The sequence below is a fragment of the Manihot esculenta genome, chromosome 2 (assembly GCF_001659605.2).
Source record: "Manihot esculenta cultivar AM560-2 chromosome 2, M.esculenta_v8, whole genome shotgun sequence".
Taxonomy (NCBI): Eukaryota; Viridiplantae; Streptophyta; class Magnoliopsida; order Malpighiales; family Euphorbiaceae; genus Manihot; species Manihot esculenta.
Genome location: NC_035162.2, coordinates 11263645 through 11277665, shown reverse-complemented (window position 1 = coordinate 11277665; position 14021 = coordinate 11263645). Strand labels below are relative to the sequence as shown.

Sequence of the window (14021 nt, the reverse complement as noted above, 5' to 3'; positions counted from 1 at the left end):
GTAGAAGTTAGCAAGAAAACGTAGTAAAGGTGTTAATATATTGTTTCCTATTGTCAAATTGTAATTAATTTAAGCTCTATTTCACACTTACACCTCAGCTCAGCTAGACGATAAGACCAAAACTATGCCTAAAATTCTCCCAATCACCAAAACTGCTGTAAACCTACCGATTATTACGATTATTATTTTAAAATAATCTTAACTTCCACGTACTTGGTCTTCAGATCATAGAATTGATTAATAGTTATAAGTGTCCACATTACCAAACTAACCAAGAAATTAATTAATTTTTAAGCTCTCAATACAATATCAATAGATCGTATGCCTTCTTAAGGATTAAAAATCTGCTTTGAGTTAGCTTGAATATTACTCTTGATATTCTATAACAGCTGTTTCGCTTGTTTAATAAAACAAACCATCCCGTCAAACAAAATTATGCATACAATAATAATAACAACAAAAATAATAATATGAGAAGCTAATAGAAAACCACTATAAAATAGCAGCATGATCACAGCCCTCTAAAGAGATGAGCCGGCAGAGGTAAGAAGTTACACTCGTGTTAAACTATCAATGTGTCATATATACATACGCATCAAACTCTGCATGCCATTCTCAATATGTTGCCCCTCACCCTACAGTGCTACTGGTAAATGGAGACTTCGCAAATCAAATTGTGCTGTATGAATACCAGCCGTTAAAATTACCAGATTGAATGCTTGATCCCAAGACCATTACATGTTAATATAAGGCCCTTGTGACGATTAAGATAATCCTGCAGCCAATTGTTGAAATGAAAGGGTAATTAAGTCAGAGTGGGTAAAAGGATGAAAAAGGGTATCGGCTTCATAAGAAATGAGGAAGAGTCTTACAATTATGTTATAATCATGGACGTATAGCAGCCCTTTCTTGTCGTACTCTCTCCTCCTGACAGGATCACTCAAAACTGTTCAGAGAAGCAAGATTCAATTGTTAGCTTGGTATGCAAGGTAACATCTACACGTAATTTTGATATTCTCTGCCTCTCTTCTTCAATATTTTGTTCTTTAGCAGTGTAGGATCAATGTATCAACCGCTAATTCAGTATTATCAATCCAGCCAAGCCATCTGACATCATAATGCATATGCAACCGTTATAAGGAATTATGTGGTCAATTAGATATTTGAATCAGCGGAAAAAGGACAAAAGGGATAAGGATTAAGGTTCAAATCGCTGATATTAGTTGACAAGTAATCATATCTCAACTCTTGAAATATATGGCATTTCCCTTTGCCACTACAAAAGCCTTTGATACGCATCAAGTTTAACAATTGCAATAATAAAGGAATAATATATATATATATATATATATAGAGAGAGAGAGAGAGAGAGAGAGAACATAAAAAGAAATCCTGGCTTCCTTCCTTTTCTGTTTAGCCCTTTTGGTCTGCCTATTAAAAATTCATAAATACCTAGCAAAACAGGAAAATTTCCAATCTTTGTGAAGGCAAGAAACTTGGTCCTAAGCTGGGCTAAAACTTCATCAGATAAACGCCTACTCATTTTCCCCAACACTCTTGCCCCATTTCAGTGAATTGTCACCAAAATCGCAAAATGAGACCTTAAAAATGGACAAATGCAAATATATGTCTATTGAAAATGACTACATTCTTTCATATCCCAGAATCCTATCAAAATAACCTTAGCCAGAATAAAATAAAAAACCTACCACCTACACAAATCCAATTATGCAACAGCCGCAGAAAATACAAGGAAACAATGTAGGATTTAAGTTTGCTGTACAAACCAGTAAATTCTCAAAGGTATACTTTAGGAATGAAGCAGTAGTCCTTCTGCTTAACTCCCAAAATTAGTTTTTTTTTTTCTGGGCAGTGCATTCGAGGAGCGGGGAGGGGGGGGGAGGTGTTGGTTGGAGGGGGATTCAGAAGTCGAGTAAGAAATAACTCAAGAGAATTAATAGAGATATCAAATTGCAAGATACAATGTCATGGCACATCCATAGGAATGCTGATCAATGGGTTGAGTAGCCACACTTTTTTACCACTTATGGTTGGGCCAAAATTACAATTTGAAATCTTTCTAAAAGATTGATTGAATGGGAGTCAATAGACAACAGTTTTACCTATTTAGTTAGGACAAGTCTGTCCTGTGTACAAGAAAGAAGAAGAAAACTAAGAAAACATAAAATGAAAATTAAAAAAAGGAGTACAACCCTCCCATAAGTTAAGATACATAAGAGGATAAAGAAAGAAAGATTTAACGGTACACTGAACGCTACATTTGATGATCATAAAAAATTGGTGTGATACCAACAAATATTATAATTGGAATATACATCAGGCAAGATAAATAATGGTAAACAATATGAGAACAATTAAAATCTAGTAAACAAGGGAAGATGCGAACAACAAATGAATATCACCCAAATACATCTTGAAGCATGAAATTCTGAAGTTTCGGGTAAATCTGTTGAAGCATGTGATACTTTTGCTTCAAACCCTAAATTTTCTACAATTTCTAAGATTTTAGTTTATGTATTTCATTTGGATATAATCCTGAAATCTAGGTAACAAAAGTATAGATGATTGTCAGAGTAATCTTCAAAGTAAGGTGCCCCACTTCTCTCTTAGTTAATTAGGCAGAAAACTTTTGACTTTTTGCTCTACAAATATGGTTGTTCTGCTATAAGCATGTATGAGAGAAAAAGCTAGAAACAAACAAAGTTTCTGTAGTATTTTCTCTCAAATTTCTTGTTTTTTCTCCCTCAAAATCCAACAAAACCAATTACACAAAAAGTACCAAAAGTAGGAGCTAGAAACATGTATTTCGGCTCTCAAAATGTTTCCATTTCCCATTGTTTTTTTCTCCAAACACTTGTATCGCCTACATTATTCAATAATCCACAATGCCCATAGACCACACACTTCTCACTGTGTATTTGGCTCCATCATTCTAATGCCTTCTTTTGCAACTCATCGCTCCTCTCACTTTCAACATGTTATAAGTATGTATATGCGTGGTCTCAGTTTATAAGTACAACCGGCACAAGCAATCGAAATATAAACCATTCTGCTCTTAAAATTTGTGTCAAAGGACACTCTCATTCCACCTTTTAGCACTAAATAAGCATTTACGCTTCATAATCTATCTCCTAAAGAGGAACAAGTCATCTTGAAGGCCGCTCGTACCATAATGCAAACATGGAATTTCCAATGCTACATGATGAAGGATGCAGCAAAATACACCTTTACTATAACACCTAACCACACGTGTGTGTACACAAAACATAAATTTGAAGGCCAAAATTAAGTCAGAAACAAATTAATGAAATCTTGAAGGCAACACAAACTTTCATTCACTCGACATCAAACACTAAATTGAGCAAAGAAAAATAATTCCGAAGCAAATGGAGAATGAAGCTGACCATGGTAAGCCTCGTTTATCTCTTGAAACCTCGAAGTCGCACTATCCTGGTTTTTTTGCTTATCCGGATGCCATTTCTGCGCCCAACAGCTTAACCCGTGAACAACCCCTCAATTGAAGAAAATCAATTTCCCCAACCAAAACCTAAATTGATAACATCACAAGAAGAAGGTACAAACCAGAGCGAGGCGTATGTAATTGGAGCGAATTGCGTCGTCGCTAGCATCATAATCCAATTCCAGTACTTTGTAGTAATCCTACATATCCAATAAACAAACACATGACTCGAAAATTAAAAATTGTAATATCCAAAGGCCATCCCCACCATAAAAAGGAGAAGAAGAAGGGAATTGTTATCACCTTGGGCTGGGAGACGAGGGAAAGAAAATCGAAATTAAGGAAAGAGTCTTGGTCTTGGTCATGGTTTAGGTTTTGGTCCTGCTGGAAATCCTCCCAATCGTCCCACATCATCACGTTTCTACGTTTGGGTTAGGAGCAAGAAAGACGGAAGGCAGCGGTGAAATAGCGAAGCTCAATTTTAACTTCTATGGTCAGTTGCAGTTGGGGATAAACTAGCTGGTAATTCGTTATGTGTCAATCGGCGTGCCGCGTCCTGTGTCTGTAATGAGGCTAATACTCGCTGCAATACTACTCGCTACCCTCAAAATCTTTCGTCACATTGGAATTTTCTAGACAAACTGATTTTTGTAAATCGGTGTTTCGGATTTTTTTTTTTTCTTTCGTTTTTTTTTTAAATGCAATTACATATTTCGGGTTAGTTTATGAACACTAGTTTATAATGATTTAATAACTTATAAATTAACATTAACTTATTAGCAATTAAAATTTCAATGATTTAGTCAAATTTAAATAGTTTCCTAAGCATTTAATGTATTGGAAAAAAATAATTTATAATTATATTAATTGATGAATACTTTATTTATTTTCGTTCACTTCTAGGAGTGGGATTTATAAGGTTTCAAGTTTGAGGTGTTTTCAGCCAGAGTCTATTTCTTTCCCTATGAATTAACTACTTTTCATGGGAAAAAAAAAAATCTAATTAGAAATTATTATATCCCAAAGTCAAATATTAAAATAGTTTCAAAGGATTTTCTTAATTTTTTAGGGCTTTTATTTAGAGCCTATGTTTAGGCTTTTAATTGTTTTTGGACCTCCTCTTGTTAAAGGAATGCTTGTCTCTTCTGGCAAAAAAATAAAATATCACACAATGAATAAATAAATGAACAAATCTAAAATGAAATTTTAGTAATAGAATTCCAATAGAAACGCCATAGTTTTTTTTTTTTTTTTTTTTTGCAAATTGCATAATTAGTGTTTCCTTACAAAAAAAATGCATATTACCTATCGACAAATTGCATACTTCCAACGAAGGAATTTCAATTTCCCGATAAATTATAAAGTATAAAATAACGTAAACAATACCAATAAATGAATCATTCATAGACAATGATTTGTCGATACCACTAAATGAACTTGCACACATCATGGCTACTGAGGGGAAGAATCTTCACAGCTCAATAGAGAATATGCAAATTAGCCCACATAATACTTTTTTCTTTTTTTAATAATTACATATATCAATTCGATTTATTAAAAAATAAAATACTCATATTATATTTTTATCCATAATACTCGGTTTATTAATTCATGCTCTATTTAAATCAAATAGTAGCTCTTATAATGCTAATTTCCTTACCATAAATATAAGTAATATTTTCGACTCAAAATTATGTTTTAATTGATTCATTAATTAATTTTAAATTAAATTACATACTTTTATCTTAAATTTATGTATTTTTGACACATGAAATTTATTGATACGATCAACTCTGACTATTAGTTCTCAATCATTTCTATATGATTTAAAAATTCAGTTGAAAACTCTATTTATTTTTGAAATTTAGAGCACAATTTACTGAATATTCAACTATTTATATATTTAAATTTTGTTTAGTATGCAATAAGAAAGCTACCAAAATAGAAGAAATAATATTTTTTTAATTATATATATATATATATATATATAATAGCATTAATAGGCCAGATCACATAGCCTAAAGCAAACATAAAAATCAGCTAAAGGCTCAACAAAATTGACCCAAAAATAGAATTCATTCATAGAATAGCCTTGATGAAATAAAATATTCGATGTGATACAAGAGGAACTGACAAACAGCAAAAACAAGGGGTTGAGGAGCTGCCAGCTTGGCGAAGTAGAACACAAACCTTTTTCTTTTTGATGTAGACAAATCGATTCAATTCCAAGGCATAGCTTTCTCATCTTATGTCCCAAAAATAACCAAAGCAAGGGAGAAATGCACGTTTGCTACTCAAATAGATCTAGGATATGGAGAGTAGAATAAACATGACTAAGGCTAAAGCACCAAAGCAAGCCAAACCAAGAGCTGCAACTTTAGATCAGTAAGGAGAGGGCAAAGGGCAAAACTCTTTGGCACTAATTAGAGCCTTGGGGCTCACTATTAGCGGCATGCATGCTTGGTATAGGATTGTTTGGAGAAGCGTTTTCACTAAAATAGAACTTTATCTCGGGACAACATGTCAAACAAGACATGATCTCTAGCTATATTCCTCACTATGAATCTGGACTTACAAAAGCAAACTAATTAACAAAATCCAAGAGATACAAATAGGGAGGAAAGGCTCATATTTTGGATAAGGAAGAAGAAAGCACCCCTACGCCGAAAAGAACAAAGGAGACTACTTACTAGCAGGAGGAAGAGGCCTTTTGTCCCAAATATAAGAGAAGAAAGACTTTACTCTATCAAGAAATCTAGAGAGATATCTCCTTTGAAGTTGGCTCACATCCAGATTCCAGAGGCGACGGTGTACACCAGCGCCAGCGCTGCATCGCCTGTTGTCTTTAAAAAGGCTACTATCACGAGGGTCAGCATATTGGGAATATGTGAGGGTATTAACGTAATTAAAACGCAATCAAAGTCCGTTCTCCTCGGTTCAACATCAGAAAAGCACACTCCTGACTCCCCCTGGCCAATCAACGTGTGAAAACTGAATAATCACCAAATCACCAGCAAACAAAACCGCCTATATAAGGACAAAAACGGTTCTCAGCGCCAAACACCACATTCCCGATTTCATCAAAGAAATATCGCCAGCTATGGAGTAACTTCCGCTCTTTTGCTCCCCCTTTCGTTGTCATCGCCAGCGTCTATTCCAAATGGCCTCACTCTCCAGCCTCTGTTCATCTTCCCCTTCTCTCGAGCACAAAATTCCTTTTCTCAAAACCACTATCAGTTCTCCGTCCATCAGCACCTCACTTGCATTTCCAACTCGCTACCGACTTGAGCCAGTTCAGTCCGCAGCGCGCGAGATCTCCACCGGTTTAAAATGCACGAAGGATAAGTTGCCGAACAAGTCCAAAGAAGGATTGGAGAAAGATCCTGGCACTTTATGGAGGAGGTACGTGGATTGGCTGTACCAACACAAAGAGCTAGGACTGTATTTGGACGTGAGCCGGATCGGATTCACGGACGAGTTTGTGGCGGAGATGGAACCACGATTACAGAAAGCTTTTAAGGATATGGAGGAGCTGGAGAAGGGTGCGATCGCGAATCCTGATGAAGGGAGGATGGTCGGGCATTACTGGTTGAGGAATTCAAACCTCGCGCCAAACTCTTTTTTGAAAACGGAGATTGACGTGACACTTGATGCCGTTTGCAAGTTTGCTGATGAAGTCGTCAGTGGCAAGGTTAGTCTTGTAACGTCGACGATTTTTATTTTTTTTTTTTTCTGGTATAACCACAGTAATGAGAACTGTTGGTATTATTACTACTATTTTTAGGATTTTAGCTGCAATTATGATTTTGCATGCGTGCACACCGAGGCAATGTTTTTCCTTGTATTTAATTTTCAGTTCCATGTTTTCCCACATTGATGCAGATTAAGCCCCCTTCCTCGCCAGAAGGCCGTTTCACTCAAATTCTCTCTGTTGGAATCGGAGGTTCAGCTCTTGGACCACAATTTGTTGCGGAGGCTCTGGCGCCTGATAATCCTCCTCTAAAGGTATCTAAGAACACTTGAAATTGTTTGCTTATTGTGATGAGATGTGATGTTTTCCTTTCATGCGTTATTTTCTTGAGATTGATCAGGCCTACTTCACAATATGGCTTTTATGATTGCATTTCTGAAAGTAAATTAGGTCATTCACACCTTGGAAACGTGTCTAGAAAAAGGCTATCCTCATTTGGACTTTACGTTAACCGTCATTTATGAAAGGCATTTTTCATGAATTTTACATTATATTCTGGTTGGAGCTTGTTTATAGGTCCTTATGGGTTCCAAAAAAAGGATAATTATTATGTTGCTTGTTTGCAATGTGCTGTAATAAAAATCTTCCTTGCGTATCATATACTTCTTTATCCTGAAAAAATTATCTTTATTCATGCGTTTGTTGTCTACTTGCAAAACCAGCGAGGTCTTAGATTCCCTGTAAGAATTAATAACCCGCTTGCATGGCTTATTCCCCAAAGGAGTGCCGTGATTATACTTTATTAATGAATTATCTACGATCTTCCTTCCATAATAACTATTATTTTAGAGAATTTTTTTTCTCAAATAATCTGTCACTTTGAAAACTTTAAGGTAACGTTCATTTTTTATTTTTCATATACATTCTTACTAGTTTTTAAGTCATTTACATAGTGTTTGGTTAACTTTTATTTTATAAAACTACGTGAAATTCAATTGAATTCTAAATAGAATTCATTTGAAATGAATTCCATTGTTTGTTATTACAAAACTTAAAATGCAGAATACAATTGAATTTAATATAATTCATCTTTTCATTTTCTAAATTACCCTTAAAAAGTAAAATAAAAAATTCTACTCTATCAAAAAATTTTATATTTAATAAATTTATAACAATTAACGAAAACATAAACCCATTAAAACATATTAATAAATATAAAATAAATTTTCATGACTTGGAGATTTATAAAATAAAATAAACAGTTTTATTAGTAAGAGAAAATAAACTTAAATATTATAAAATTAGAAAAATAAAGAAAATATATTATATAATTATCTATATATAATAATAGTAGATAAATAGAAACTAGTTTGATAGTTTTCACTTTTATGTCCAATAAACTATAAAGGATAGATTATTAAGAAAAAATTATTTAGGAAGAGCATTTTAGTCCAAAAGATATTGTTATATAAGTTTTGTGGAATTCATTTTTGAATTCCATCCTATTTAATAGGAATTGGTTTTAGTTATAACCAATTCTATAAACCAATTCCATGGAATTGAATTCTAATTTTTATTCAAACTCAACTTATAAAACATAGAATTCAATTGAATTTCACAAAAAATTAGGAATTGAAATTGAACTCGCCTAGGCTAATGTTAATATGTGAAAAAACATAATTATCTACGGGTTATTTTAGATAAATTATTATGAACTTTTTAAAATTAAAACTATTAATTATTCTTGTTGATTTGGGTGAATATTATAGGGCGGAGTAGTATTACACTTAACTAATTGTATTAATTTTAAGTTGTTTTGAAAAATTTTGGTTGTCATAAATAATATTTTCTGGTCTTCTTGGCAGATAAGATTCATTGATAATACGGATCCAGCTGGAATTGATCTTCAGATTGCTCAGCTTGGCGCTGAGCTGGCTTCTACTCTTGTAATAGTAATTTCGAAGGTATCCATGGACATCAAACTTCATAAAAAAGATGCATTTCAAGTTTGTATTTTTCATATGTTCAATGTGTTGCTAATGTTCCATCAGTTTCAATTCTTTGCAGAGTGGGGGTACCCCTGAAACTAGAAATGGTTTGCTAGAAGTACAGAGGGCCTTTCGTGAAGCTGGCCTGGAATTTGCAAAACAGGTTTTGATCTCAGTTTCTTGTTTCTGCTTTCTGTTAATTTCCCCTGCTTCCAATTGCAAATGTAAGATCCAGCACTAATGGCTCCGAAATAATTAAAGACGAGCATTAAGCTACCATGGTTTCATTTGAAATCATGTTGGAACTACTTCCGGAATACACCTTTATAACGTGCATTCACTGATCAGATGTAGAATGATTTTTTTTTTTAATTTCTGGCTTCTGCATGATTTTCTTTTTCCTTTCTGGGATTTGTGTATATCCAATTCCTTAATATGGTCACATTATCTTATAGCGTATTTGAATAGAGTGGGGTGGGGGGGTGGGGAGTTATAAAGTAGAGTACGGTAATGGAAGGTAAGCTATCAAAACCTGCACTACCCACAATTTGGTAGGTTAAAGAAGTGAGGTTTTTTGGAGGTTTTGAAACTTCTAAAATCTTTACCTTGCCTGAAAAATTTTCATCTCAAACAAGAGCATTAGTTTAAAAACCCTTACCAAATCTTCCTCCAAACACAGTGTTATAGACAAGGAAATAGACAATAGTGGTGCTAGTACTCATAATGTTATACGGTTTAATGTTTCTCTCTTTCCGTTGTGGAGGAAGTTTGGTTTCATAATCATAACATAGTGGCAGATCAGTCTATCTTAATTCTCAGCATTTGCTGGCATTTACAGTTTATGAACTACTTTTCAAAGGTCTCATAGATATGATATGATGGTACCTGGTTTTGTACCTTGGTAACTAGTCTTAAATATTTCACTGATCATCTATGAGATCTAAATAGTAGTTTTACTTATAATGGAGCAAACTAAATTAATAGTTTTTGAAAGAACTTGTACTTTGTTTATATGAATTGATAAATATATTTGAATTTTTATTAAGCCCAGCTCTGCTGTTACATACATTGGAAGAGTTATCAATTTTATACAGGCTACCTTGCTTTGTAGTTTCTGTCCCGTGTCTTTGTGTTTTGAAATTGATGCATAATTTGATTCAGGGTGTTGCTATAACACAAGAAAATTCATTACTAGACAACACTGCTAGAATTGAGGGTTGGTTGGCTAGATTCCCTATGTTTGATTGGGTGGGTGGTAGGACGTCTGAAATGTCTGCAGTTGGCCTACTTCCAGCAGCACTTCAGGTAAATGGCCGTGGAACTCAGAAACTGTTATGTTGGCGGTATCAATTTAGTCCATAACTCTTTTCGAGTTATCTTTACTTCAGGGGATTGACATTAGAGAAATGCTTGCTGGTGCATCTTTGATGGATGAGGCAAATAGGACCACAGTGGTAAGTATTGATTCTATGTATTGCAGTTAAAAGTTTCAATAGCGTATTATCACTTGAAGCAATGAATGTTTCTCCAGATCCATTTCCTCTTAATTGTCTAGTTGTAAATTTGGTTATTCACACTCTTGCTTCTAACTGTGTGCATTCCTGTTGTTATTATTGAGAATGTTCCTACATTTATGATTTAGGGTTATTTGGGACATATCGAGTGAAAATTCATCCATTGTGATCTCACTATCCCTACTGGAACATAAGTGCGCTCTATTAAGTTCTGTGGGGAAGCCTCTTGCTTTTAGTTCTTGTTTCTTGAGCATGTTAAACACTTTGTTTAGAGATTAATGATTCCCACTTGGCAAGTTTAGCTTCTTCTCACCATGATAACAGTTTCACAATTATTTGTGGATTGATATCTAATCTGTTGAAGTATTTTTTCTTTCATGACCGCAATTGTACTTTGTATTAGATTTTCCCTCTGATATATTTCTTCTACTCCAGCTTAGGGATAACCCTGCCGCCATGTTAGCTTTGTGCTGGTACTGGGCCTCTGATGGGATAGGATCCAAGGTACTTGGTGCTTTGCATATTCAAATTTGCACTGTTGATTGTATAATACTTTGAAACTGATTAAATATGCTGTTTAATTTTATATTTTTTAATTAATGCAGGACATGGTTATCTTTCCGTACAAGGACAGCCTACTACTATTTAGTAGGTATTTGCAGCAACTGGTCATGGAATCACTTGGGAAGGAGTTTGACCTGGATGGCAAGCGGGTACGTCAAATCAATTAGAAGAACTATCTCTAAGTCTAACTCCTCCTGCTGTTGTTGTAATTGCTGTTGACAATTTTGCCCCTTTTTTCATTTTGAGGATACCTGTGTGCCTATTGAATTTCAATTAGTAATGTTAGGGATAGATCCCCTGTTGCTGCTTGGTGAGAAGTAATTATAGCATTTCAGTTTCCATAAATGAATGGGGATATCACTTAGGATGTATGTGTTTTTCTTGTATTTTCAACATTCTAAGGCGTAAAACTCTTTTTCCATGGCTTTCAGCTCATAATGTGGTTACACTTCTACTTGATTTGTATATGATGTATAAACCAGTTGTTAGTTCTGAAGTGCCAAATGGATAAAACCAAATGTGAAAGCAGTGCCTATAAAATATTTACTTCCATTCTCTTTTTCTAAATGAGTCAAATTGAATCAAATTGTTAGTGTGAATGCAGATTTGTTATTTAAACTTGAGTATTCACTTTCTGCCATTTTCCTTTTGTAGTTATTGAAAATTTTCTAGTAAATAAAAGTCTTTTAGGCTTGGTTTGTTGTTTTTCTATATAATTATTGTGTGTTATTTTTCTATAACTGGACCATTTTCTATTTAACAGGTGAATCAAGGACTCACAGTCTACGGAAATAAAGGGAGCACTGATCAACATGCGTAAGTAGTGCTATTTATCATCTATAAGTTCATAGATCATATCGCTTTCTGTATTGAAATCTGATGCATCACCTGGTTCATTCTTCAGTTATATTCAACAACTGAGAGAGGGTGTGCACAATTTCTTTGTGACATTCATTGAAGTGCTACGTGATAGACCCCCTGGTCATGATTGGGAGCTTGAACCTGGTGTCACATGTGGTGACTATCTATTTGGAATGCTACAGGTTAAAAATATTAAGAGAGCCCATTTTTTAAGAACTTAACAAAAGTTTAGATTTTATTGATGTTACTGATAAGTTATCATCTTCTATAATTGATTTCTTTTTGCAGGGAACGAGGTCAGCTCTGTATGCTAATGACAGGGAGTCCATAACAGTTACTGTGCAAGAAGTGATACCTAGATCTGTGGGGGCTCTTGTTGCACTTTATGAGCGAGCAGTTGGGATATATGCGTCACTCATCCACATCAATGCTTATCACCAACCTGGTAAATGCCTATATCCTCTTGCCTTCAAATGACATTTGGGTGGGGAAGTGAGAAATGAAGGTCAATTGTTGTGGTGGATTATGATTATGCTTTCACTTCCTACTCCATGTGCTTTTTATACCTGAGACATCCAAGTCGACTGGTTTTTATACCTCATTCCATCTCAGGTGTGGAAGCTGGGAAAAAGGCAGCTGGAGAAGTATTAGCTCTTCAGAAGCAGGTTTTGGCAGTACTCAATGAGGCAAAGTAAAAAGCCACATTTTACAATCAGCCTCTAACTTCCTCATCTTTACATTCTGCCTGCCTTCTACTTTTCCGTGCATTATTTTGTCTATGTCAGGGCAGTTCTTAAGTCTCCGTGTATCACATTGCTTTGATTTATGTGTCCCACATAAAATTTTGCGTTACTTGCTGTCCTGCCAGTACCCAAAAAAAAAAAAAGAACTTGGATTTATCTGTGCATTGAAAACCATTTTGGACAAGTTTACAAAGTAGAAGGATGGTTTAACTACCTAGTGAAATGAACTCCTAGGAACCCTCTGCTGGGGTTGGGAAACAAATATCCTTAAAAATATTGACCTCTCAGTATGGGACTTAAAATTTGACATCTCAAGGTGTCATATGACTCTTTAGTTGCAATGCAGTGGCACTCCAAGGAGGATGAAATGCAATATATCCTTATCGTCTTTTCTTCTAATGTTTAATGAAGTGGTCTTTTTTTACTGATGACGCTGATGTGGTGCTCATGTCTTTTCAGTTGTAAAGAGCCTATTGAACCATTGACGCTTGAGGAAGTAGCTGAACGTTGCCATGCAGAAGATGTATGTAAAGTATCCTCGTCAAAACTTGAGAGATTAAAATGTTATCCTGACCTTTCGTTTAATCATGTTTTCAGATTGAAATGATATACAAGATTATTGCACATATGGTTGCCAATGACAGAGCACTTATAGCTGAAGGTAGTTGTGGTTCGCCACGCAGCATCAAAGTTTTCCTTGGAGAGTGTAACGTGGATGAATCACATGCTTGAGTTCAAACGAATATGAAAATCATCACGAAGCATGTCACAAAAAAGATCCAATCCAATAAGCTGATTTTGATATTGTCATAAGGATACACGGGGGAAATAAATTTCAATTGTGCATTTTGTCAGTTGAGTTGTCTTCAACCAAATTATCTGTTCAAGAAAACTGATTTGGAAATTGAAAATCTGTTGGGAGATGAAAACGATAATGGAAAGTTTCTCAATCATCAAATCCGTTATAATGACCAGATGGATAAATGTACACTTTACAGTCAATGCAGTTGCAATTGCTGAATTCAGCAGCTTAAAACCTGTGCATTGACCACAGTTATTCGTATGCAATGATCTAGAATACTGGGTAGACTGTGCATGAATGCAACCCCACTATTCCTGCAATGCTATTCTCTGATGGATCAAATTAGCAACATCTGGAGTGTGGAAAATTGGGGCATT

General features: G+C 34.8%; 2 protein-coding genes across 4 annotated transcripts; one reads left to right on the top strand and one right to left on the bottom strand.

Annotated features, from left to right (window-relative positions):
* Positions 1-448: 448 nt before the first annotated feature.
* On the bottom strand, positions 449-4095 carry LOC110605569 (dnaJ homolog subfamily B member 3). Of its 2 annotated transcripts, XM_021744192.2 has the most exons (5): positions 3785-4092; positions 3604-3681; positions 3426-3501; positions 873-946; positions 449-775 (listed from the first exon to the last, which is right to left on the bottom strand). In XM_021744192.2, exons 1-5 carry the CDS (start codon positions 3893-3895, stop codon positions 704-706), a joined length of 411 nt encoding a protein of 136 aa, XP_021599884.1. In that variant the 5' UTR covers positions 3896-4092; the 3' UTR covers positions 449-703. The 2 variants fall into 2 exon arrangements, with proteins under 2 accessions (XP_021599884.1, XP_021599893.1); XM_021744201.2 differs by lacking the exons at positions 449-775; positions 873-946 and adding an exon at positions 956-1107 and having other exon boundaries at positions 3785-4095.
* A 2328-nt stretch (positions 4096-6423) lies between these two features.
* On the top strand, positions 6424-13777 carry LOC110608533 (glucose-6-phosphate isomerase 1, chloroplastic). 2 transcript variants are annotated; one of them, XR_006350031.1, is made up of 14 exons: positions 6424-7172; positions 7364-7486; positions 9038-9136; positions 9240-9323; positions 10322-10465; positions 10549-10614; positions 11110-11178; positions 11280-11387; positions 12002-12054; positions 12143-12281; positions 12388-12544; positions 12712-12764; positions 13302-13365; positions 13440-13525. XR_006350031.1 is itself a non-coding variant. In XM_043954220.1 (14 exons), the coding sequence occupies exons 1-14, from the start codon at positions 6642-6644 to the stop codon at positions 13572-13574; spliced, it is 1851 nt and encodes a 616-aa protein (XP_043810155.1). In that variant the 5' UTR covers positions 6444-6641; the 3' UTR covers positions 13575-13777. The 2 variants fall into 2 exon arrangements, 1 of the variants encoding a protein (XP_043810155.1); XM_043954220.1 differs by having other exon boundaries at positions 6444-7172; positions 12712-12790; positions 13440-13777.
* Positions 13778-14021: the final 244 nt, after the last annotated feature.

Coding starts and splice junctions, on each gene's coding strand:
- LOC110608533 (XM_043954220.1), top strand. CDS start 6,642: ATGGCCTCACTCTCCAGCCTCTGTTCATCTTCCCCTTCTCTCGAGCAC. Junction 12,055..12,142: donor GGGAGCACTGATCAACATGC/GTAAGTAGTGCT, acceptor TTCATTCTTCAG/TTATATTCAACAACTGAGAG. Junction 12,791..13,301: donor GCAGTACTCAATGAGGCAAA/GTAAAAAGCCAC, acceptor ATGTCTTTTCAG/TTGTAAAGAGCCTATTGAAC.
- LOC110605569 (XM_021744192.2), bottom strand. CDS start 3,895: ATGATGTGGGACGATTGGGAGGATTTCCAGCAGGACCAAAACCTAAAC. Junction 947..3,425: donor GATAAACGAGGCTTACCATG/GTCAGCTTCATT, acceptor TTCTCTGAACAG/TTTTGAGTGATCCTGTCAGG. Junction 776..872: donor TCCATGATTATAACATAATT/GTAAGACTCTTC, acceptor AATTGGCTGCAG/GATTATCTTAATCGTCACAA.